We start from the raw sequence: 27,556 nt of genomic DNA, 5'->3' as shown, positions 1-27,556 counted from the left end.
CAGGCAACATCACAGAGTTTCTTCCTTTCTTTCTATAGTGCATTCATTTTTCAATATAAGGAACTGTGTGTGTATGTAAAGACCTGGTTTTAAGAGAGTGCAGCATGACATACTTCACAAAACAGATTTATCTGACAGACACTTGATGACAAAGAACGCCTCGCAAATATGACGGCGATCCACAAAAATATACTTTTGTCAAATCTGGTGGAGGTGTCATATTTCACTCAGGCAGATGCAACAGACAGATCAACATTATGTAGTTACACCAAAAGTGATATATATTAAAGATACTATATACAAAAACAATAAAGAAATATTTTGGTAGCACGTACAGAACAAAGTGTCCATGGCTTTCAGTTTTAAATCTGTATCTGAAGGAAATATTGTCTGTGCACATTATAAAAACACGCTCACACAACATTAAAAAAACAAAAACAAAACAGCATACTGCTTTGGCTGATATAAATAAGAGTTTTTTTTTTAAAAGAGGAGCAACAGGGATGATGTGGAGGGACTATTGCTTTCACGTTGGACTCAGGTGTTTTAAACCCTGAGAAAGATCAGCAATGAATAAGTGACACCCAGAAACACTTCACTGCTGTAATCTTGCACTTGTTTCATTCTTCTGTGTGCTGCGTCCCACTGATTAAGAAAATGACAGAGTGCACTGAAATTGGACCCATAATTTGAAAATGATTCATATTGATAAAGTACCACTGAAGATTTTCTGAAATGATTCTGACAGACACAGAATATTCAGACCAATGTTGCTCCACCCTTCTCAAATATCTGACTCCCTAAAAAAAACCCCAAAAAAACAAAGATAATTTAAAGAAAACTAACAGAACACGTCAATAAAATCCACATTTCATTTGCATAACAGTGTCCATCCTTGTGTTTGCCTTGATGCTGTGTTGTCATGTGACTGCAGGGCTCTATGTCACCCAGCTGTCCATTCTCATTCGTTTGACTGTGGGACTCTCCCTGCCCTCTGACCGGCTCACAGGGAGTAAGTGGAAGTCCGGCCGCTGCTGTTGCTGCTGCTGTTGCTGCTGCTGCTCGTCCCGGTCGCTGCCGCCCTCGTGGGAGCTGCAGGAGGAGCTGACGCTGTCTGCGGGAGATCTCCCCATCTCTGCTCTGGTGGATGAGGAGGAAGAGGAGTGATGATGAGGAGCAGAGCCATGAGGCTGGGTCATGTAACCTGAGTGGCTGAGGTGGTCGCGGGGTGGGGAGATTGGCTCGGCTTTAATGTTGATGTTGTGGTTGGTGTTGATGCAGAGGTTGGAGCTTGCAGACCTTAAGGTGAGCAGAAAGAGGGGATTGTTTCAGGCTATTAATTTGGAAAGAAGGCGCCATCTAGTGATGAAACTACTGTAATTGCTATGTGGACAGAAACTTTCCTCTGGTTGATTAATACTGAAACTTTTCCTGTGGTAGAAAATAACAAAGAACATTTAACTAAGTCCTGTGCTTAGGTATAGTTTTGAGGTATTTGTCTTTGACTACTTTTTACTGCACTGCACAAAAATTAGCAACTGAAGTTTCAAGTAACGAATTTTATACACGAAACAGACAATGAGCTTTCAAAATATGTTGGATTTTAATAGTTTTGACTACACAGTGGTACATAAATTAGTCAAAATTAGCTCCACTTTGACCAACTACAACAGTAAAATTCTTCTTAGGCACTGAGGCATTAGTAATAATAAGTATTTTTACTTTTAATACTTTTAAGTACATTTTTCTAAAGGCAACAAATCTCATTTGCAGAGCCAAACAAAGAGTACTTTGATCCCATTTACAAGTATACTGTGAGCTTCTCTAAAATGTTGTGCTACATATCACAACTTTGTACTTAAGTTCTTCAGAGTTCGAGAATTTAACAATGTAGTACAAACTGACATGCTTTTAGGTCATTAGAGATCCACAGCAGAGATGAATAAAATATATTAGTGGAATATTTTGTGGGACATTGTGGTATTGTTGGTGGTACTTATAACTTAAGTAAAGGATCTGAATACTTCCTCGTCCGCTGTCAGTGTGTAGTCTCCATAAATCGTCAATAACATGCTAATCCTGCTATATGTCCAGTTTATTAGTCATTAACATTTGTCTTCATCACCAAGTCACATCTCAAAAAACAAACTCTTCTGAAAAACTTCTTTGAGGTCTTGTCCTCTCCTATAATTATATGACTATATGACTTACAAATTGATTTGGAATCAACTTTAACAAACTGTGAGGGGTTCAAATTGTATTCATCAGCTGTGTCAGGAACTTACCCCAGTGAGCCCAGCTGGTGTTGCTGCCATGCTGCCATGGAGCCTAAAGAGGGACCTGTAGGGGAGCTGAAGCCTGACAACTCAGCACTGTTCAGGGAGTAATCTGATGAGGTATGAAACAAACATCATTAGATTGATACATCAAGTTAAAACAGACTTTTGATTTAAAAAGATGTCATCCACCTTAAATCTGACAGGGGTTCATCAGTTTGTAAAACCAGCACTGAAACCGGGCTTAAACTGTCAGGTCCTTGATGAGCTGCTAAACCAGCACAAACCCAACATTCACCGGAGAGTTTTAGTGTCCTATCATGGTCTGAACTGGGATACTTAAAAGTTAGGATTTTGTTGATGATTTAGGATAAAACACATCTTATTCAAAGATACTGATTTTCATTATAAAATACTGATATAATCAGTGTAACAATGTCTTTCCATTTGTGGTTTAATCCTAAGAATGTCTGAACTCACACTACCGTAGAGGTATTTCAGTTATATGGTGGATATTTTATACGTGTTATTGTGATTGTGTTGTTATGTAATTTGAAATTTAACAACACATAAATAATAATGATAAGCACATTAAATTGAGCAATAAGAAGCTATATAATGGTTAGTTATATATAGTTGTATAATGTGTATAATGTGTATAATGTTCAGGTACCATTGTTGTAGATAGAGCTGACACCGGTGTAGACCAGACTCTGATGAGGCAGACTGGGTGTGTTGATGGAGACCACTGGAGTGGACAGAGGCTGGTTGGACTGACTGCTGCTCAGCCTCTGGTTACTCTGAAAGCAAATCATAAAAAATAATGACAGTCACTAAAATGATCCATTAGATTTAATGTAAAAAGAGTCTTCACTTGGTGAGCTGCAAGGCCCCTTTTCAGCCACATGGTGTCAGTATGAACTGAGAAATATTACACATGAACCCGGAGTCTTTCTACAGCCAGTAGGAGCTGATTCTGTGAAAGCTCAACTTCATATATGGTTATTTACTGCACTCTGCCATCTGTGAATTTAAATGTAACTTGTCCGTTTACTTTTCCTCAGCCTGCCTCATGTACGACTCATGCATTATTACTAATATATATACATATCCCTTATTTCCTAGAATGCTAGGCAGTGCACCTGAACATGCTGGAATTCAGCATTCTGTCCAGGAAAATGTGACTCTTTAGTAATACCAAAAATCATTTCCAAAACCCTGCAAATCCATTTTTAAGACAATGAGCTCAGCGTGTCAAGTTTGTGAAACATTTATTGTTTGATGAAATGAAAAAACTTTTTATTATCCAAAAGCAATCTTACCCTCTAATCAACTTGCTTTAATTTTGTTCTGTTTTGCAAGATTAGGTGTTGTGCATTTCAACAACCTAAATGTACATTTACCTGTTTGAACAATTAAAGCAATTAACAAACCATCAAATGCCAGCAGGTGAACAATTCTTTACCAGTCACTCTCAAATTCAGACGGAAACCAAAGTGGTCTGGAACGATTCTCACAAACTGCCAGGCTGGCAAAACTACTAGTAATCAAACTGGTTGGCTAAATAACTTGACACATTTCTAAGAGTAATTAAAAGTTTGAGGCTGCTGGCGTTCCAGTCTGATAATGTCAGCAATGACATCACCCTGAATGAGGTCATCCACTGCTGAGTGCACACGCATACACACACATGCAAACATGCAAACATAAACACATACATATTGTAGGTGGGCTAACCAAGCGATACATATCTACAACTAACCTGTTCTGTAAACTTGCACAGTGTTATGTGTAGTTCCTCCGTCACTATGAGTAACAAGAACCAAGGTAACATGCTAGTGCTGGTAAACACATATATGCATGTCACACAATGCAGACCTGTTCAGTTTTTTTCTGGGTCTTCCTTTAAAGAAATTCAATGAACACATTTAAAAGATTAGCAAATGAAAAAAACACACACACAGTACACAAAGCATACTGCACAAAAGTTTGCATGCCTACATATGCAATAAAGGAGGAAGTGAACGGCAGTTTCAAAATGATCTAAGCAAGGAGTTGCTGACTGACCACAACTTATCATGTTTGACTGCAGAGTAAGGAAAGCAGAAATAAACACATGTCGTCATCTGAGTAGCTACAATCCTCCTCTGCTTGGTTTGAACATGGTGGAAACATTGACACGCTATTGTTTCTGTTTTGTTGAATGTTACAGCTTCATACCAAATGTCACCTCATAAAAGCTGGAATTTAACACTCTCAGACCACTGAAAAGGACCTTTTTTTCTGCTCTTGCACACATGTCAGACACCCAAATCTCAACCCATTTAACCCTAAACTAGTACGGTGTGTGGTATAAAATATGTTATCACAAAAATGTCCGAACCTGATGATATCCTGACTAAGATATGATGCAGGATCATGCATTATTTGTCACCAAATGATCATATGAGAAGAAACATTGGTCCAAAAAATTAGAGATTATAATGATTAGCAAATAAATCATCAAATTTGGATTCATTTCTGCTGAGGCAATGTTAACTGTCATGTGTGGGATGAAGGCTGTGTGTTCATCTTTAATTTCGCCACCTGATATCTAGTCACACAGCATTTAATTGATATTAATGACATTTCTTTTAACTTTTCTTTCATGCGGGTGACATTTCTTTCGGTTGGAATGTATACACTTCCAAATAATTATACAGTGTGTCCCTAAAGGCTGAACGCACACATTATTAATGTTTACAACACAAATCAGAAATTCTGTCCTTTTACCGATGGATCATTGTGAGCTGTAAAAATCCCCTGGATCCAACTGCCAGCAGAATAATGGAGCCGCCTGGTCACCATGAAAAAAAGAGCGTCTCCACTTCCATTGTTTGCTAATCGTTACATCATGTTTGAGCATAGTGTGGGAGGGAAGGGCAACAGTAAGAGAGTAAAGGGCGAATCAATAACTTCAATAACCCGGCACAGCTGCTGAACGTAGAACCTGAAGAAAGAGAAACTGGCACAGGAAGCTCCGTGCCAGCAGTGTGGATGAGCTGTCAGCCTGCTTGAAATATCAGCTGGAAAAACAAAAGTCCTTTTGCGTGATGATGTTTCCAAAACAAGATTTCTGCAACTGTCACAGAAATACATTTTATCACTTGTACTTTCTTAAGCTAGAGGCAAATTTAAAGGAACAATTTTGACATTCTGTGAAACACACTTATTTCATGCTGACTATCTTAGATAATGACATCGATACCACTCTCATGCCTGTACAAAATTAGAGACTCCGCTGAAAGAGACCATTATCTGGTTACAATAATGCCAACTCCACACATTTCAAACAGCAATTAGAAGTGATAACGTGTAAATTCTCTAAATAAGGCAAACAAGTCCTTGCGGAGATCGATCGGCTCTTGTCCTCGTTTATGAGGAACAATGATTTCATTTGCGAAACCCACCAACCATCTGGTCCAGATGGTGTCACACCAATTGTTCTGAAAACTTGCAGACCAACTCTGTGGTAATTCGCATCATCTATTTACCCTGCTCTTGTCCAACATCCCTCAGGCTTGGAACATATCATGTATTTGTCTGGCTCCTAATAAACCTCCGACTCTGAAAGCACTGAAAAACTTAAAGCTTGTGTATTTTTTTTTTTTTTTACAGTTATCCTTGAGCAGCTGAGAACTGCAACACTTGCTAAGTCAGCTAGAATATGCTAAAGTCACAGATGTTTTTATTGCATTGTAATATATTATAATAATATGCATTTTAATGCTTAGACATGGACGACTGCCTAAGAACAACTTGTGTGTGATAAAGTGGTAGCTGTGTGTCCGACAGCTTGTTTGGATGAATATCTGCCCTCTAGTGGCCACCAACCAAGTACCCCACCTTCCACATTGCATGTCTAAGAGGAGAATGTTAAATAATGCAGGATCTTCCTCACTGTAATTAACCTTTTAAAGATAACCTTTGTAAGCAACTTAACACTCACCACACACTCTCACTCACCAGTGTTTGCATCATTCCTTTGGACTGGGGTATGACCACTCGGAGGTCAGTTTTGCGGCTGGTGGGGGCCAGGCTGTTGCCTAGAGGTGGGAGAGGAGGAGATTTGGACGGTAAGATCTTCCCCAGGCTGTTTCCACCAGATGAGCCCACAAAGCCGTTCACTAAACACAGAAATTGAGGAACACAAGGAGAATTTAAGAGAGATGGTGACAAAATCACAACAAGAACTGAATGACAAGTTAATTGACTGATTGGATTGAGGGTATAAGCACATGTCCATGGTCAAGGAGGTCTGTATTTGTCATTTGCTTTTCAAATGACGCCATCTTGACAAAGAATGTTCGCAAGAGATATTTCCAGAACCTCTCAGAAGTCTTTTATTTTAGTAAAAAGCACAGTGTACCTAGCACAAGTTTTGAAATATTTGGAAAGTGCTTTAAAAACAGTTGCATGTATCAGATCCATTAAACCAACCTGTCCACTACCAGGCTCCGACTGGAGAATAGAAGCTATATATTATACAAGAGATAACTATGAATAATTGATATTTTCTTGCTCTTGACATTACATAATGGGTGTGTTCATAGGAGACACGCTGTTCTGGGAGGGAGCGCACGAAGATGACAGGGAGGATAGGCTACAGGACGGACAGTTTGTTGCAAAGGTTGAAGACCAGAGAAAAAGCAGTTGAATTGTAAAAAAAAAAAAAAAGTTTAAAAAAACAAAACATGACAGTGAGGTGCATCCAGAAACAGTGGATTTGTCCCCTGTCCCTCCAATTTTACTTTTTTAGTTGAAAGTGTTCAAACATGATGTAAAGTAGTCACTTTCAATCCAAAATTCATTATCATCAAACAGCAACTCAAAGCCATTTTAGTGGATGAGTGAGTGAGTAACACATTGTGACTAATTTCAGGTTTGTTGTTTTTAACCTTGAAATGAATATGATCCAATTATTCACACTGTAATACACAGACTGCATAAAAGCACACACAGTTAAGTCCAGAGTTTTAGGTAATGAAAACCTGCAGTGTTCCTAACTAAAAAGCATGATTTACATTTATTCAAATGCATTTGCATGATTCCTTCTTTGAAATGTTTAAATCCACATGTCAATTTATTATTTTCACATGATTAATAATGATTAATGATTAAAAAATAACCAGCTGTTTTGTCAGGATGGAAAGGTCTGCTTGACTGTGAGTGATAGAGTAATAAAAAAGTTCATTTCAATGCCTTACATCCACCTGCACGCATCAGGTCCTCTGTCATCTGAGATGTAGATTTCATGTCATCGGCAAAGCGTGACTATTTCGTAATAAGTTATAATGGTTCTGTGTGGTTGACTGCCTTTACTTCCTTTTATTTACTTTAAGGCCCCCACCACTCAAACACGCTTTTCCTCTTGTTCCTACAGTTGGATATTTAAGCTTCACTGAAAAGAATGGTGTTCTAATGAAGTGGACAAAATTTGTGTAAAACATACTCTGCCTATATAAACAAATGCAAAGTAGAGCAGAAGGTTGATGTTGAGAAGAGCCAGACAGAGGTGAGCAAACCTCAGAAAGTGAAGAGGACAGCTGCATTTCATTAGTCCAAAACAAACAGTAGTGACCTCTTATAGACATAAAAAAAACCCTACCACAATATCTGATCACTTTGCAAGACCAAAAAATGAGCGGACAGGAACATATATCTGTCAACTTGAAGCACACTGCAGTGGCTTTTTATACTTATATTTTCATTCATCTTTTTATGTCATTCCACCTATTTTTTAATTTCCTCAAACACCAGCTTTACCACTCCAACTGCATCGCTTTTATAAACTTTCAATATATAAAAAGTGCTATTAAGATTTTATTAGTAATAAATGCTCAGATAATCTTTCTTCCATCTGGAGTTGACCTACAGGCTTAGAAATACGTTGGAATCATTTCTTTCTGCTTCATGATCTCACCATGAATCCCACCGCTGAATTTATTTAAAGCTTATATTTTAAATAAAAGTATGAAACAATTGTATAACAATATGTATATGAATCATTTTTTACTTATATGCTCATAACTGTCAGGCCTGCGACCGGGACGAGGCCAGTCTTTAAGCAGATTTCCGAATAGTAGTAGACTTCCTGGCCTGAACTGTTTCCAATATGGAGAATGAACATGACCGTAGACTTGCAGCCACAGACAGAGAGAGAGAGGGAAAGAAAGAAAGAAAGAGAGAGGGAGAGGGAGAGGGGGAGAGAGAGAGAGAGAGAGAGAGAGAGAGAGAGAGAGAGAGAGAGAGAGAGAGAGAGAGAGAGAGAGAGAGAAAGAGAGAGAGAGAGAGGTTATGGCAGGTAAACCCCCATCAGGGAGGATGCTGGGTACAGAGCTTGTGTAGTCCAGAGCCTTGGAGCGATGTGAAGTTTGTAGTGAAGAAGCGTGATGTGTGTAGGCAGACAGGATGTTCAAGAGACTGTCAGCTTTCATCCTTTTTTGTGTACATCAGCCTGGGCAGAGGAGTGGAGCCTTAATTCTCCACCCAGTCCTACTTTTAAAGAGAATGAGAGGAGAGGAGCTGATGTGATTGGCGGTTATTTAAGCCAGCTCCAACTCCAAATGCTGGTAGTCTATCCTCCTGTTAATGATGCATCCTGCTCCAACGTTAACATCAACGTACTAAGGCTGACCTCGCCAAACCAGCCGTCTATTATAATATAGTCAGCTAAATAATACACTGAAATTTCTAGATGACCAAGATATGAATCAAGCAATAGCTGAGAGGTCAAAAGTCAGATTATTTGCTGTGCAAACAGAATCACCACAAGAGGAGAAGTGGTAAAAATATTTTTTTAGCCACTAGATCAGCCCTCTGAACCAACGCTGAATAATTTAATATAGCTGCTGCAAGTTCATTTTACAATTTCTCTCTTAATAAAAATGTTATTGTTGGAGGTTTGTAAGTGCACGATAACTTAAACTGCATACTGAAGTATATTTGGCTTAAAGTTTTGGTTTTTAGACCAGGGGAAGTGGTGGTTTACCTCCTGTGCTTCTACAGTGTGATAGAAGTGGCAGACATGTGCATTAGTCTGCATGACATAAATCACTGTACAGTGTGTGTACATGTGTCAGTGTGTGTCAGTATGACTCCTAAGAGATACATACCAACTGCTCCTGATCCATTTTGCAGAGCAAGATCTGAAGTGCCCTGCAGGCCACCTGAGGATAAACACACACAAACACATACAGCTTGTTACCTGAGATGTCTTTTTTGTTTTTTACAAGTTTGTGTTCTGTAATAATTTGCTCATCTCATTTCTATCATCATCTGCTTTTTCTGCTATATCTCTGGACATTGACTGAACATAATATGCTATCACTCAGTACATGGCAGAATATTCACAGAGAAAGCTAAAAACAGACACTAAACGCTGATATGTCTCATTAAAATAGGAGGTTGGTGATTTTAAAATTGCATGTGCTTGTCAGTGACTTTATTCTTGTGCATTAGTGCGCATGACATGTACATGTGTGACTTTTCTCCTCAGCTTTGGATCATAAGTATTACAGTCCAAATGTCCTGCAGAACTTTTGTTTCTCCTATAATTTCAGTCTGATTAAGTCAAACACGGTATATTAAAAGCAGAACTTTTACATGTTCAAAGCATTGTGTTTCTTATGAGTGAGTTTAATTTCCTTAGCGCTCAGTTTGACGATTTGTTTAAATAAAGAAAAAGCAAGGGAAATATCATATTGCATGCCTTGACCCTGCAATATTAATCATGTCTGACACATACACACTCACATACACATACAGACCTGTGTTTCCAGTGCTGGGAGATCTTTGTGGAGAGTTTATGTTTCTGTGGAGGTGTGTGTGAGGAGAGGAGAGGATCCCACTGTCAGCAAGAGCTGCTGTGGCTGCAGCCAGAGCCTGGGAGGTCGCACCTCCACCTCCCCCTCCTCCTGCACCGGGGCTGTATGCCATGCTACCAGGAGCTACGTGCATGAAGTTCTGTTGTGGGGGGACTGTGGACTGGATGGAGAGTGGAAGACAAAGGCACCTTAACATGAGCTCTTGGAACACTACCAGAATCAGCAACGCTGTGGTTTTTGATCTTTTATTTTGTCTCCAGCTTTATTTCTATGTTTGTTTGAGCAGTTACCTCACCGAGGGGGTCATGTTTATGATAACCGACTGACTGACTGACTGATTGGCTGGCTCAAGATTTTTTTGCCAAAAAAACAAAAAGAGACAGATGAAAAGATCCCATCACAACCAGTAAAAATTCAAGAGTCTCTCATGAGAATTTAAAAAGTAATAATGATAATGAGACATGTGATTTAATTAAGAGAGGCTTTGTTCTATGTCTGCTGAGTTGCTCAGTGCTGTCCTTGGTGCAACGTGATGTGTGTAACTGTATAAGTATAAAACATAGAGAAGCTGACATTTTTAAGACAATCGTGGCCTGTCATCTTCCACAGATTAATAAAAGATGAGAAGTGACAACATTCAACTACATGAACGCGACTTACAATTTTATGACTCCTCATCATATGGTCAAACTCCTCATTAATCTTCTTGTATTTCTCCTCAGTACTGGGGGTGAGAACGTAGGAGGAATCGGCGTCGGGGCTGTCGCAGCCTCTGTGCTCCTTCTTGTTGAGTGCCTGTGGATGAAATAACCACAACGAGGAGGCGTAAAGTTTAGAAAGACTGATTAAAAAGTAGAAATTAAAACTGCAGAAACAGTCTTACAGTGGTCTGTAGTTGACATTCATTAGAAAACCACATTTTCCCAGAGAGAGTGCTAAAGTGACTACACAGAGCAGAGATTTAAACAGAAATTGAACTTGCGTGTTTTTACTTTATAGCACGTTATAAATCACAATATATGAGTTGTAATACAGTAGAGAGCACATACAGCACAGCTTTAACACACATCAGTCAAATGTATTTTCACAGAGGTTTGTTACAAAGTAAAAACAGAACAGAACAAGGTCTCCACTAAGAGTCAAGCTGTTTGAGTTTGAAACACAGTAAGAATAATTCATTAGTGCCAGATAATACCATTTGTCCATGTCACAAGCTGAGGTATTGCAGAACACAGGATGTGTATGGCTCTGGCTGCTCCCTATCTAATATGTGGTTGAAGAGCAGGAAGGACAAACAACCACTGACAAGACTAGAAACCACTTTCTGATTCTCAAGAGGTTAAATATCCCACAACACTACAGGCCTGTGAATGAAATCCAAGAAAGCTCTTTGCTGTGATTCTCAAACCAGTATGGAGGTAAAAACTTGTTTACTCCACCTTAAATGTATAGTCTCTTTACAACAACAATATGAAACATTACAGAGAGAGTGAATATCGGACTTACATTAATCTGAACACAAAATGGACCAAAAATGGGCCTGTCACTATAAGTACGATATATTGTCTCAGGAATAATCACGATAAACAATATTATTGTCATTTGAAGATCATTTTATACTACTGATATATTGATAATATAATAGCCTCTTAGCTGCTAATGTGAAGTGTGGCAATATTGAGTTAAAAAAAATGATCAAGGTCATGTCCATGTATCATACGATATGTCCATATATAGACATGATGATGATGTTGATAATTACGTTATTGTACGATAAGTCAGTGTAATTATTGTGACAGGCCTAACTAAAAATGAAGACTCATCTTGCTCTGTATCTGCTTGATCCCTCCCTGCTCTAAGTGCTCAATCATTCATCTACTGCACAAGGAACCAGACCATCAGGATGATACTGGATGGGGAGAAATGGTCAAAGTGCTCTTGAGCAAGACATTAAACCACTTGCCTTATAATTCTATATACATGTGTTATGTACTTTGAGAAATTAAGGAATGTTTTACATTTGATGAGACATGTGATAAATGTGTTTTAATCAAATATCTGGCTTTACTATTCTTAATTTTCTTAAGTGACAATCTGTTTGCCTGGATAGTCATTAAAGCAGCTTGACAGACAAAAAGCTGGTCTGAGAAATACACACATTAACAAGGGAGTTCTTCTCGAGAGGTTGCTGCCCTACATCCCACACTAACTCATCCATATTCACAGCAGCCTTTTAAACATAATGGATTGAAGTAAGTAGATATTTTATAGCTAGCCTGAAACAATGCCGGGTTTGGTTGGGTGTTTATAGAGGTGCAGGGTGCATAGACAGGGAAATAAAAGGCAAAAGAGCTGGCTGGTAATGTATCCCTGAGCACCACAGAGAATAAGCCGTCAAATGAGATTCATTAGCACAAACTCCTCTGTCTGTTGAGGATCATGTTACTGTCAGCGGCGTGGCTCTGCAGAAAAGTGGTCGTGGTAAAGAAAACCCTGCTTTGAAGGAGAGAAAGCCAGAACTTAACCATACAGTGTGGGATTGTAAGCCTCCAGCTACACACAACAGATATAACTACCACTGACCCACAAAAGTGTGTTGGAAATTTGACATCCAGGAATTGAAACAGAAAAAAAGACAAACTGAAAGCATGTCAGGGTGCCAAGTCTGGATCTTAAGATGAGATTTCATGAAGTGTGTTTAGCTTCACAGTTAAAAAAAGGGGGGGGAAATAGACTACAGTGAATGAGGGAGATGTTTGTTCATGAGTTTTTGTGTGTGAATGTCTACATGTTTCTAAAAGAGTGTTAATAGGAACACAATTTAGACCTAAAGGTTTAATACAAGACTTGTTGGCCTGGTCTCACTACAGTACATTAAAATCAGGGTAAAGTTTGTGGTTATGCATTTAGTTGTGGAGATGGAAATGGGTGGGGCTCTGAAATCTATCCAAAAGTTATTGAGATATTTCAGTCTGGATGAAAGCCACAAGTCAATCAACACTGTCTTCTAAAAATATTATTACAAAACATAATGGTTCACTTCAAACATTCAAATTCAAAATGTCTAATACACCATATTAACTTTTTAATGTATATATGTATGTATAGTTCAGAAAGATTGAGTGGTTTAGAAATGGATGAATAGATTGATTGATGGATGTTAATTTACAACACCTGGACCTTTATAGAGGATATAGTTAAAAAAAAAAAAAAATCAAATCATACCAACATCCACACAAGCCTGCACTATGACATCACTCCTCTGGTATCCATCATCTCATCTCTGCTCCTCATTACATTACACATCATAGCGTGAAAAAGACAGACTGACAGACCGACGCACCAGCCAGCTGACTGTCTGTCCACCACATGTCCTCCACATTCCCAGACACTTGTACTTATTAGAAGCTTTAAACACACAGTCGCAAGTCTATTTTCACCACCAGCCTAAAAGTCTACTTTACTGTAACAACTGGTGACCACTTAAAGAAGTCACACCCTTGATTCCTGCTTGATTCAATGGCTGCTTATTTCAACACCATGATAAAAGTTGAGCAGGACAGTTTAAAATGCCAAAGGATACTCGCGCTGTGGGCTCAGTCTGCTTGTTTTTGAACAATTATGCCAATTAGTTTAATTATGGAAGGGCACATTATGGTACGTTATGTGATAAACCATGTAGCAGTGCCAACAATTATTCATTATTAGTCAAAATAACAGGTGGGAAATGGAGTTATTAAAATATGGAAAAATCTGAGTAGAGTACGTGGTGACACACATTGTACTCATAAAAAAGACTCCTACGTTTCTTACGTAGTGAAAAGTAGAGTGAAAACACAGTTGTGCAAGTCGTATGTTTACGACATTCTTGCAGAACACCTGCAAAAGCTTTGGCTCCATTAGCAGCAACAGTTGCTTGGAAAAATATTAGTCATATCATTCAAGAGAAAAGACGTTAGAGCGACGAGTTTGGGGTTACAAAAGTTACTGTTTAACATTCATTACTTGCATGCTCTGCAGTATCAAGTATCTGTTTTATGACAATAAGCTTACTGCAGGAAAGTAAGGTGATGTATAACCTGCTGCAGAGACACCACATAAAAGTCTGCTAACACTGGTATGTGTCTGTGTAAACAGTGAGCACTGTAGAGCTGTTTAAAAATTCATCACTGCTTTCAAGTGGCACAATTTATGTCTGTTATGTGAAAATAAACTCAGGCATAGAGCCTCCACTCATATTAGGTTTAAATGACTGTGCCAGTGTCCAGTCTGCGCCAATTGCTACATCTCTAGCAGAAAAAGATGTAGGATTGATCACAAACCTGCTGTCTGATTACAATCATAACCTGCAAAATACATCGTGGTGAATGTACATGCGAGACCTGGGAGTACATCGTAAATATGAGGGTAAGTTGACACAAGTCCAAACGCCGCTCTCAAGCAAGACTTTCAGCGTATAATGACTCAGCAATCATTATTAATGATGTGGGGAGAAATGAGCTAAACTATGGCAGATGGAAAGTGCTCCGTTGCTCACTGTCAGGAGTTTGTTACTCTTCAATCATTCTCTGATTCAGGTGTGAACTTTGCTCGACCTTACAAATGAAGGGGAGGGAGGAGGACAGCTGTTATATATCATGTGTGATCACTTCAGTTTCTTTAAATGTTTTGCACAATCTCCAGGTAGTTTATCTTCAATTTCAGCCCATTTGATCCATGTGATTTGTTTGAATGTGCACTCCCTTTCAGATGTTGTCATACATCAGTTTGAGGGCAGAGCGGGACACAGAGTAGAGGGTCTAGTGGGATTTGATCCAAGGCCCACAGGGCTATAAGTGGCTCCACAGATGCTGGTTTAAACCACTACATCATGTCTGGGCACTGACAACTATCTTTAAATGTCTGTTAGAGGATCTGAGAGTGTGTGCCTTCTTATCATCTCAAATGTCAAAGTCGGCTTTAGTGGATCTCCGAAGGCATCTGGATCATTGCCACCACGAGGCACGAGCTGCAACGTTAAGCATCTTAACATGTGAGGGTGATGTCTTGTTGCTGTTGGGACTGAATCAAAGCTAAAATAAGGCGACCTCTTTCCCCCGGAGTGAGTCTTTTCCAGTCGGGTGGTGGCCCCGCAGGCTAAGAATAGGGCAGGCACGGGAGGGGCATCGATGTGATTTGAAACATCTCAGCTCACACACTTTCAAAGGTCTGTTCAGACACAGTTTCCATAGATTGTTTCTTTTTTTTTTTAAGAAGCATCCAATCATACATGACTTGAACTACTAAACCAAATCAACCCCTTGTTCTGTAAGCCACAGTGTCAGGTTTCACTGTATTGTAGTTTTCGCTCTCTGTTATGGTTCTCATTCATCTCTGGGCTCCGCAGGCTGAAATGACTGCACTGCATATCTTGGACGGCTGCTCTGTTGTTGTTGAAACTCAACTCTGCTGCACACAAACCTGTCTCATTATTATGACAAAAGTAATCTGTCAGTTAGATTAGCTGACCAGTTAGGACTTTGTAGTTGTTTAAGCTGGCAGATCCAGGCAGCTATCGGTTTTTTTGTTGTTTAAAAAAAAAAAAGTCTATCTGGCTTTCACCTTCATCTCAGGTTGACATTAAAATGTTATCTTGTCCACAAGGAGTTAGATTAAAAAAGCACTGTTTTTGCTTAAAATTAAATCTATTATAGATTTAAATAATTGTTTTTGACAGCACCCTGTACATGAGGGTTCTCTGGGGGTGTAGACTTTTAGTGCTGACTGATAATGATTCAACAGTATCACAGATAGTTAAATAGCTTGGAGGCCAACATTATTAGCCATTGCTCAGCCCCATATCTGCAATTTGAGCACTACCTTGGTATCTTGTTGCCTCCATATGTTACTCCATGTCTCTGTAATGCTACTCTGCACTGTGATATGAATCTCAGGGTAATGTACAGAGTGCTGAGGTTAAAGGACTATGTGTTGCCACACCTCCCTCTATTCTATAATGCAAGACACAAAACTCTAAATGTGCGGTAGCTGCTGATGAATGACCAGGGGTTAAACATGAATGAAAAGTAACATGAAGTGGGAATCTGTGCTGCTAACAGTGGCGAGCTAAGCCACGCTTTCACTTTCAAAGTGACAAGCTATGTATTCCATGTGGAAGATAAATGTAACAGCTCGATGGGTTCTCCCACGTTGAATGTTGTAATGGGACAAGAAGATTAAAACAGCTCAAAACCCACTCAGATTGATACTACTCTTTCGTCTATGCTGTGAACATGAAGCTACCGCTAGGTGCCAGAAGCTGCTTAGCTTAGCACAAAGATTGGAAAACAGGAAAACAGCTAGCCTGGCCAAAGTTAACAATATCTTCCTACCAGTACCACTAACACTCACTAATAAACATGTTATAGCATGTTTTTTTCATCTATACAAAAAACCTAAATGGAAAAACAGCATATTTTGCTTTTGTGGTGGGTTATGTGTTTATATGTATTTCTTGGCTGCTACCACACAGATATGACACTGATAACAACAATCCTCTCATCTAACCCTCAGCAGGAAAGCACATGAGGGTATTTCCCAAAACACTGGGCTAGTCCTTAGAACCTTTAATGATTAACAGCTAACGCTATGTGGGCTTGTTGACAAAAAGGGAAAATAAATGTAGTATCAATGTTCTTCAGCTATACAGTATGATGTTACCCAGTCAATAGGGCAACGGGGCAGTTAAAAGCATGTCTCCCTGTATTGCCGGCTCTCAGATGTCAGTCAATTGCTGCCATGGAAAACACCCACCCAGGGGACTGAAAGTGAAAAAAAAAACTATGCACAATAGCCGCAGTATCATTATGGTTTATATTTCCTGTCCACAAAAAGTGAGAAGAATTCTCATTTCAGTAAGACTTATTTAAACAGTCTACTACCAAATACAGCAAAAAGACAGTCAGTATTCTGGGTGAGGTCAACTACATGTTCAGATGGCCTGTGTGTGACAAAGAAACTTGTGAGCTGTTTGTGCCAGACAGAGATAATCATCAGCAAACATCATGTTCCATGAAACAAAGACAATGATTCCAAAGAAGCTTTCCGCCGATCCCCACCAGACCCCTCCCGACATGGGAAGTCTGTTGCAGCCGACAGGGTATTACTTTACACATAGTCAAATATCATGTCTAAATGTTGCAAATAGCCTGACCGATATGTAAAAGAGCAACCTCTCACTTTCCAAGCTTTGTTTTAACCCCGGATTGTCTGTCGGCGTGACATTTGCGGGGAAAAACAAATTAGGCCTAAAAGCAGGCAAATCAAGCCCAGCTAATAGCTTGCAGAGCTGAGACAGGTGTGTTTGTGATTTACAGCAGAAAAATACACAGGATTATGCTATTTAGAATCGTAATGGGCAATACTGATGATGCATATAACAACCAACACTATCACTGCATCTAAGAGGATGTTGTGGTATTCAGAGACTTTACCGTTTGCCATGCGTGTTCCTGTTTATCTCTAAGGTTGTGCTCGCTTTAGGTTTTTTTTTTTTTCTTGTCGGTCCTGCAACGGTCTGATTCCCCCCGCTGACAAACAAAGTTAACTGTACTTGTGGAGGTCAGACTGTAATTTTTACTCTTAAGATAAATGATACTGAGTTAAGAAAGAAAGCAGCTAGAAAACATGCCAGGACTCTGCTGACACAAACTTTAACACTAAAGCTGCTCTTTTTTACAGTGAGGGGGAAGAGGTATTTTGAAAATAAACACAGAGTAAGTTTGGGAAGTTTAGCTTCCTTTATATTCGACAGTTTGCAGTCGTTATAGCGCTGTTGGCTGTCTGTGTGTGTAGTGGGGTGGGTGGGTGCAGTAAATTCAGCTCTCAGCAAGACAAACACGCATTAGAGGCTTACATAAACAGCCAGAACGTGAGTCACGATGACCATTCATTTTTAATGGCAGCAGCAATGAGTACGTGCTATGGGAGACAGGACAGGGCTGCTCAGGGACCATGATGCAACACTGCTGGCTTCACACTGATGACGCCGTAGGACCCAACAGAACGGGTGGACAGCTGAAACTGATTCTGATAAAAACATAAAATATTGTTTTATGATGTTCAGCAAAACGAACAGGCCACAATTTGGTCACATTACTCTTTCTGACTAGAAAATTATCACCCAAACCATCTTTGTCACCAACAGACCAGCTATGACTGGTATGTGTTAAAGCTTAATAAACAGCTTCATACATTCTTAGTATTATCTAAAGCTGGACGACCAACCTTTAAATAGTTGTTACAAAATGTTTTTGCTATTGCCTGCAAATTCTTGAAGTCCATTTTTGTATGAGCTGTGCTAAATATCACTGTGTGTCACTTTCTGAGTAAACAAAACAAGAAACGCTTAAAGTCTGACGAGGCAGAAACACTTCACCATTATGTAAGTGTTCGTCTATTCACCCACTCAACAAACACGTCTGGCACATTTAGACATTAAGCCATCAAGCATTAAAGCTTGTTCTTTTTTTTTCTCCTCACTTTTTGCCTGTTGTAAAAATAACTCAATACACTTTAACTAGACAATAGTGTAAGCCTGCATACCAAGACACAGCTACTTACCAGGGAACCATAATTGTTTTACCAAACCTCTTGCCACATATTGGGTAAGTTGGCCAACTCGCAAAATTCAGTCATGATTAAAACCCCAAAAAATCCATAGTATGTCGCACAATCATTTATATCCTATTTTTGCCATTTTTAATTGTGTAATCTGTCTTTTACTGCTTTGGATCTTCTCCTTTCAATTATTAGTTACTTTTTTATCTAATTTTATGATCCTATTGTTCTTTACCAAGGATGTCCAAACTATTCCATAAAGGGCCATGTGGCTGCAGGTTTTCATTCCAACCAGGCAGGAGCACACCAGGCTCGACTCATTTAATCAACTGACCTCAGTCTTCAAACAGTTGATTGGTTGAATCGTGTGCTCCTGATTTGGATATGCCTGTTCTATACCATGTCAGTCAGCATGCACTGCCACTGCCTTAATTAGTACACAACCAGTATCACCTACTGTACATTGGTCCTTGTGCAAGGGTATTTATTCTATTCTTTTCAATATCAACAGTGAACGACAACCTTCATACAGGATGTGCTAATTTAAAGCCATAATGGAAAACAGCAACATCTCTGTTCATCTGCCTCTGCTACATTACAGCTGCTCTTGACAGACAGTGATACAGGTACTGCTGGTTTTCAGTTGCATTTGTGTTGTAAATCGAGTTTAGTATTATTGTGTTTCCACTGATAGAACAAAACATCTGACAAGTTTTGAATATTTCATATATTCTATTGTAAAACAAGAAAAAAAGAAAAAAGAAAGTAGGACAGTAGTGAAGGCAGCTGAAGTTCTGCTGAATCCTCTGCTGCTACTCTTTCTAGGAATTAATCTTTCTAAAAACATGAACTGCAATCAATTCCTTTCTCAATCCTCTGGCAGCGTCAGAGCCTTCAAAACCAATACTGCAAGATTTTCATCGATGATGAAAAAAGAGAAGAATCCAAGAGTGCATCCTCCATAATACAGTGTTTATTACAGTGTTGAGATCTCTATCACTCTTGTGCCTTCTTGCTGATTATTTCCTCTCGTTCATTGTCTGCTTCTCCTCCTCTGTTTCCATTTCCATTTCTGTCTTTTCTGCAAGCTGTCAATGTCCAAAATGAAGTGTTCACTTACAAATTCACGAGGCATAAACACAATCTTTTGAACTATCAAATGACAAAAACAACCAAATATTATATCTTTTCTATTTCATGAGAATTGATGCCAAACAGGCAGTTAGATGTAATGCATATATGAATTTAACTACCCTGTTTAAACTAAGTGTAACTGTAGAATAAGCTTCAAAAGGACGACCCACCACAAGAAAGAAGATGAAAGAAGTTCATGTTTTCTCTGCACAAACAGGCTCCTGCATAAGTCTGTGCCGACGACCATATTTGGTCATGTCAAAACTTTCCAACGTCAACACTAGCACTGATATGATGGCCTGATAAGAGACTAGCGTTTGTCTCCACTGGACAAAATCCCACCGACTTGACGCCACCACTCACCTCGACAATGTCCGAGTTGGTTCTGCTCTCGTGCGGTTCATTGTACTCAGTGTATTTCAGTAGGACTTTGTCCATGTCGGTGCTGGCATACTGAAACAGCTTGTTGGAGCTGTTGAAGATGATGAGGGCGATTTCACAGTCACACAGAACGCTGAGCTCGTAGGCCTTCTTCATTAGACCAAACTTCCTCTTCATGAAAGTCACCTGGAAAAACAGAAACCAAAGATCAGTCTAGTTTACCATCTGCTCTGGTCCCCTGATATCAATAGATGAGGGAAAAACAACATGGAGAGCATGACTAAGATAAACTGAGAGTCGTCATACAACTCAGTCCCTGTTCAGAGCCACTTTTTGGACAGAACAACAAGCAGCAGGGAGTTAAAAAACAGATGAGGCAATTCTTTCTTTTTGGGATTTGCCAGTGTTCTGCTTTTACAAAATCCCTTTGGCAGTGCTAAAGCTGTATAGTTTCACATGTGGCCGCATCTTTAAATTATTGTGACAGTACAATCAGCTGCTCATTAGCATATTATTCCCATTTTCTCATCATTTTCTATTTCTCAAAGCATAATCTGAGCTGGAGGCAAAGAAGGCAAAATCCTCCCCAATTCAACAAAAAACATTTGCTGTGAACTAAGGTGAGGAGCTGCTTCTTCCATCATTACAGGCTTTTAAGCTGCAGACTGTACGGAGAGCTACTGACAGTGAGCAAATGAACACAACACATAGCAGTAGTATGAGCTAGTGACAGGATCACCTGACACTGAAATACACAAAGTCAGGAGTCTAGAGAGATAAAAGATGATGATACAACATGTGTTTCTGTCACACAGAATAGGAGAAGGACGGAGGGGAGGCAAAGAGGCAGGTTCCTGTGGGGTACCTAACATTTAACTCGCTAAAGAGGGTTGCATAACCTGGAAATTGGCTTCAACTGGAATTCCACTGATTTAGAGGATGGGAATTGTGTGAGAGGGAAAGAGGGAACATAAGTCATGTTTTCCACTCCCTTAAAGGTCACATATTATGCAAAATGCACTTTTTCATGTCTTTTCAACATAAATATGTGTTCCTGGTGTGTCTAGACACCCCCAAATTATGAGAAAAGACTATCTTCTCTCTTTTTCTCCTGATCCATCTTTCAGTATGTGTGCAAACAAACTGCTTAAATTTGGTTCCATTTATAATGCCAAGGAATCTGTTGGACATAAAACCTTCTTTAGCAGGCTTACGGTTCCCACCCAGTGAAAATGTATTGAATGAAATGTTGGAACTGAATCAAAGTTCTGTTGTTTACTGCACCAACACAACAGTCTTTCCTCCTATCATTTGAGAAAGTGACGACCTCTTGAATTCACTTTATTTTTGATAGAAATGTCTCAAGTTTGAAGCTCTAAGTTTTAATGTTTATTTAGCAGTTTAGCCTGTTGAACCTGGCGTTAGCATGTCATGCGGATAATACAGCTAGCGATGTTGGACTAATGTCATATTCAAAGATAGTGAAGAGAAACTGTGTGAACATTAAGTCTCATTTGAAGCCAACTAAATAATGACAGTAATTGGTATGGATGGTGGTAACTGTTTTTCATATTGCTTTTTGTAGAACTTTGAACTGTAGCGTTAGCTCTGCTAGCTTACTTGTTGTACGTTAGCCTATTTTGCTCCGTGGCCCTCACTGCTAACATTATGTGCGTGTTGCTGCAGTAACATTATGTAAATGTACTTGATAGACATGCGAAAAATAAATGGTCACACTGCAGTAATTCCTTTGCTTGGCAACGTTGTGTGACTTTGATTAGCACCCAGCAGCTAACTAAATATAAAGCTGTAGTGGCCTGCTGTGGCAGTGTGTGTAAAGTCAAGAGGAGGCTAATACATCCATTTAATCCACCAATACACTTAGCATTACCGCTGCGCTAATAGTGATACTACTGCAGCTCCATTGCAGTCCCAGTGTGAATATGAATACTGTCAACAGCCCCGGTCTCTCCTGTTGTGGTCAGATAATCTTACATTGTATCATAGCTGGAAAGTGACCCAGAGAGGGCTTGGAAACACATTTGCATAGACACAAAAACAGTCCATCCAGAACAGGACTGAAACAGAGTGGTATAGAAACCTGTTAGAATACATAATCTCAAAGGTATTTTCAGCAAAAAACTTAAAAGACATGTTTTGGGGGACATCAGAGACCTATAATAACTTGTTCAAAAGGAAAATATGCAACCTTTAATTATTACAATGAAAGATTTCAGACTTTAGCAATCATATTTCCAGAATATTCACTGTAAACTCACACATAACTCACAGATCACACGTTAATCATACTCTCTCATCCCATTTTTGGTGTGTAGTTAACTGCAAGTGAGTCATCTGTTTTCATGTGGCTACGTCTTTCTTCCATGACTTCTGGGATCCTGAATCTTTCATCACATATCTAGAAGCTTCCTTTGACTCTCACACTGTAGTCCTCCCAGATTTCCAGCAATCTGGAGTATCAGGTGTATTTCTTGTAGTCCTGCTTCATGTTCTTACATTTCCACATGTTCACAGTTACTGTAGCTCCGCAGCTCAGCCGCTATCCTACTGTTGGCCACTGAGCAGTTTCTCATTCTTCTTGCTTACTGTTACTAACATGAAATATAATTGTAACAGGGATGATAACTGCTTCTAAAAACAGTCCAGCGAGGCACAGTAATTTGCATTCTGAGTAGATATGTATTCAATCCACAGTTGATTGACAAATGTTTTTTCCATTCTCTGTGTTTCCAAAGGTTGGAGTTGGTACTCTGCCAAATCTTGCATTTCACTGAGGGAAGTCTAAATTATCCTGTAAACATGAGCTTGAACAGGGGTTGGGAAGAGCTGGAATCTCCTCATGAGTCTGTACAGTGGTGTTTTAAGCAACACTGTCTGTATTTAAGAAGAAAAACACCCACTCGTCTCCCACATTTTTCCACTCTTCTTTCTCTTAAATTCCTTTGTACCTTGGTTCTGTGCATTTCATTCATTTCCATGGCACTATCCCCACTATCACTTGTTATTCACTGGTCACAGGAATAACCCCTTAAATCAAGTAAACAGTAACCACACTGACTTAGCCAATTGTACTTACTCCAGCTTTGGAATCACTAGAAAACAGATGACAGGCTTATCATTGATATCCAATAAAAACATGTGTCTTTGTGGATTATGGGGCTTTGATAAAGTGGAGGATTCATTCTCATACATTGTATGACATACGCATAAGCAAGGGTGTAGGTTTGGTTTTAACTTTGATATTTTTGTCAGATAGCCCAAATAATTATGTATGTATAAATGCTCTCTATCACTCGTCTCTCTTTCAAAGGTACACATACACACACATAAAGAGCCTGACTCTGCAAAATGTTTACTTTACTGAATATGCACTTGCTGACTTGCCCCAAGCTGGACCCGTATCATGATTTTTTTCCTGATTTTTACATTTTATTCTATTGATAGACTACTAAAACTATAAATCTGAGACCAAAATGAATGTTTAAAAATACATATCATAGACTCTCAATAAATGTTACAATAAAATACAGTGTAGAAACCTGTAGGTAATGTGCTGCTCTGTGCCTCGCTGCTGTAAAGTTTTTAAAGCTCACCTGAGATTCTGTCTTTCTTTCAGTCTGTGGATTTGGGCGACACAACTCAAGAGTTTCATGAGCTTTAAATCATCTGAAAAACTTCTGTTTGTATCACTTTTCATTCAACTCCTGAACTTACAGCTAGATCTTTCACTATGACATAAGAGCTCACCTGAGAGGATTTTTGTAATAAAATTATGTCTGACAGTCAGACAGTAGAGTCAGTTGGACAATCTGTGGCTAGTTTATTTTCTAAATAATGTTCATGTCTAAATAACACAAATGCAAAAAAGGACCAGATGCCTCAATTGCTTTTGGGAGGAATTTTCGGCAACAGAAATAAAGTTGTTAAAGTTGTGTAATTAGACAGCTTTTCTTCAATGCGTAGTTTTTATGGTAAGGGATGCCAGATCATCAAGTTGAGTATCCCCCATATCCTGCTCTTTCACTCTTTATCATAATAGCGCACTTTTTTGCAGACCACACACAAACCTGGCAACTCTGAAGAGATCTTACTGTTAATATTACATGGAATTTAAGCATCTAGATTGTTTGAGATCAGTAAAAATATTAGTAGGAACCATCCAGCAACACCTTGATATACCGTCCATAGCCATATCTACGCCACGCACACAAGGGATTCATTGTTTATATAGAAGCAGTCACAGATTGCAACAGAGCAATGGAGCAAGAAGGAGCTGTTGTTGCTGTTACCACAAGTAATTACTGGGGTTGCCAAATCAACCAGGATGGAAATCTTATGGATTATATATATATATATATATATATATATATATATATATATATATATATATATATATATATATATTTATTTATTTTTTTTTTTTTTTTTTGGTTGGCCATATTTCCTGGAAAGCTGACATGTTGGAGAAACATTGGACAATACACAGTACAAAAATGTAGGCTATACAAGCCAAAGTATTTCAGATGTTGGTTTAAATGTGTGGAACCTGGTGACTTCCAGCTGCTCCCTACTTGGAGGCTTTTACCAATGAAACTGTAGAGAGCACCATTACATGCATGAAAGCACTGCGGCTTTTTTATAGTTTATAGCACAGAAAGCCAGATAGGGACACATAAGATCTTTAACAAGTCATTTAGTGTCCTATTTGGTCATGAAGCTATATTTTACTTGAAGCATTTTTACATTTTACTGATGGTGCTGATATGATGTCACTCGCTTTCAGTGCAGTTTAATTTTTCTTTTTTTCAGACGTGTCTGAGGAGCCAAGATGTTCCTGTAACATCACATGTTCCAGTGAGGGAGCAAAGGCTGCTTCTGACTGCCAACCAAGTTCATGTTTTTGCATTAAATGCCTGCATCTCATTAACAAGATGAGATGAAAGTGAAAAGAGGAGGTGGCAGTTGCCGTTTTCACAGTTAGCAAAGAGGTTGTTGTTGTTTTTTCTTTGCAGTTGCCACTTGATACATGATATTTGTCACAAATAGTCTTCTGGGCAAAGAGATAACAAAGAACTACCTTGTTCCTCTTTGACAATTTATGTGCTACTAACTGGGATATCACTTGTATCTTTCCACTACATTATTGTCAGTTGTATAGCATATAGTGCTTAATAGTGTGATCGTTTGAAAAATAGGAATACCAGCTTAAACGTTTGATATGCATGATGCGCTTGGCAGACAAAGTGAGAACACAAACCAACTTCTCAAAATAGCGTACAAGAACCTAAATATACAGCTGGCTCCAGTGATAGTGCACACCCCGACAGCCGAGGTAGTGTCTATCTAAAAATGCTTCAGCCAAGACAACCAAACATCAAATATAAACATCATCCCAGATATTTATTTTCCAGCCACATCCCTATTTCCAGCGCCTGCGTCTTCCTTCCAGACAGGCTGGTATTTGTTGTGCCGTTGGGGGTGATATATATAGAGGAGACAGACAGAGAGGGATTCCAGTGGGCAGCGGTGTGGCTGCGCGAGGAGACGGCGAGGAGAGAAGGCCACTGTGTGTCCCTAACACTGACCCGCCCTGCTAATGACAGGGTGCCGTCCGGACCCAACTAACCCCAAATTACTGCCCTCACCACCAGCTGTGACCACTGCACTCTCAAATGTAAAGCGACAGAGGAATCTTTGGGAGTTATTCGGATCGCAAACATAGAGGATGCATAGACGGTTCCTAGAGGGACTCCTTCACAAAGTGTTCTTAAACCTATCGATATCAAATATTTAGTCTATAAGGAACTAACTTTGCTTGTTAGACCTTTTGGATTTTGAAATAAACAGTGTATTCCTCATTGTTGGAGCAGATTCCAAACATCAACGCTTAGATGATCATGAAACTTAAAACATAAGAAAATATGAAAACGCAGCTAAACGTTGGGTCCCACAGCAGAAATATACAGTATGTTTGGGAATGGAAGTATGTTGTGATACACATAAGAAACATTCATCATTACAATTACCTGGAGTCACATCATATTCAGCATTGTATGCCCACAGGCAGTCTTTAACCCATATGTTGTCTACAGAGAACATACAAAGCTTCATCTATAGGGGATGTACTCCTTATATGGCTCATAACAATCTTTAATTGCTAGACCGACCTTGAATCCCGATGCCTCTTTCCTCTCCCAGTATTGACAGCGCCCATAATAGAATTAGTACAGCAAGCTAATAGGCTGCATGGGTTATATTACTGTACTGTAAATGGCTTTAATAGAACTAAACAGACACTGACCTGTCGATTCCTCTCATCGACAATCCGAGTGATCTGTATCTTCTTCCTCCCCATTGCCAAAACAACGTCCACTAACGGCTGAAAGGAGAATATCAGTGGGGTCCAGGTGGTTGAGAGTTCAAGAGACAATCCTTAACGCATAGTCCCACTGGCAGCTCTGTTATTCCAGCATCAGCTTGGCATGGCTTCCTGAAAGAGAGCAAGAAAGAGAGTCAGTTTCTGCTGGATAGAGGAACATTTGACCAAAGCACTTCAGCAGATGAACAATTTCTCAACAGAAATCATTTAATAAAATTGTCATAGATTGCTTACATTTTGGTTGCCAAAGTGAGGTTGTTAACAAGATACAAGGTGATATTAAGTAATTCAAGTCAGTATTTGGACACAACATCTTTCGACTTAGAGATGGATAGTAACTGATAAAAAGAGAACATTTATACAGTTTGATCTGGGCTGTAAACTGGAGACATATACTTATTATCCTAATCATTTCAAATAGTTATGTGCCAAAGATTACTGCACTAAAGACTATAACACTCCCTTCTATGTATGCACAGTTATACCTGAGGGGTCATTCCTGTAATCAGTCTTTGGTCTTCCCTTTCTTATTTGCTCTTTTCTTGCACGTTTGGTATTTGCAAGTTCTCCTACCCCGCATTCTTTGTCAATACTAATCACACTATTCTGGTCAGGAAACAGCTGCTTTTCCCTTTCAGGTTCTTCCAAATGACTTTTTGGCCTCAGAACTCTTTTGTTTGGAAATTGACCAATGGATCGGCATCAAACACATCAAGACACAAGAGTGCACAAAGTGAGAAAGAACATGAGTCTTAAATCTAGTTAAATCCTTGTTCCCCCTCTTATTTTCCCACGCACCTTGTCTAGCCGGCTCCAAACTCTATTCCACAACAGCTCTCCTTCATGTGCACCAACATGAAAATTCAGCCCCTGCAGGTCCTGAGTGAACTCGCTTCTCTTCT

At 39.3% G+C, this 27,556-nt stretch overlaps 1 protein-coding gene across 1 annotated transcript; it reads right to left on the bottom strand.

Moving 5' to 3' along the window:
* Window positions 1-274: 274 nt before the first annotated feature.
* On the bottom strand, window positions 275-26,630 carry LOC133981063 (myocyte-specific enhancer factor 2A-like). Its single transcript, XM_062419954.1, has 9 exons — window positions 26,577-26,630; window positions 20,237-20,440; window positions 10,802-10,936; window positions 10,085-10,301; window positions 9,431-9,484; window positions 6,282-6,442; window positions 2,950-3,076; window positions 2,286-2,388; window positions 275-1,299 (listed from the first exon to the last, which is right to left on the bottom strand). Exons 1-9 carry the CDS (start codon window positions 26,628-26,630, stop codon window positions 939-941), a joined length of 1,416 nt encoding a protein of 471 aa, XP_062275938.1. The 3' UTR covers window positions 275-938.
* Window positions 26,631-27,556: the final 926 nt, after the last annotated feature.

Source organism: Scomber scombrus, chromosome 1, assembly GCF_963691925.1.
Source record: "Scomber scombrus chromosome 1, fScoSco1.1, whole genome shotgun sequence".
NCBI classification, from domain to species: domain Eukaryota; kingdom Metazoa; phylum Chordata; class Actinopteri; order Scombriformes; family Scombridae; genus Scomber; species Scomber scombrus.
Note: the sequence above shows the minus strand (reverse complement) of the source record. Positions and strands in the feature narration are given on the sequence as shown.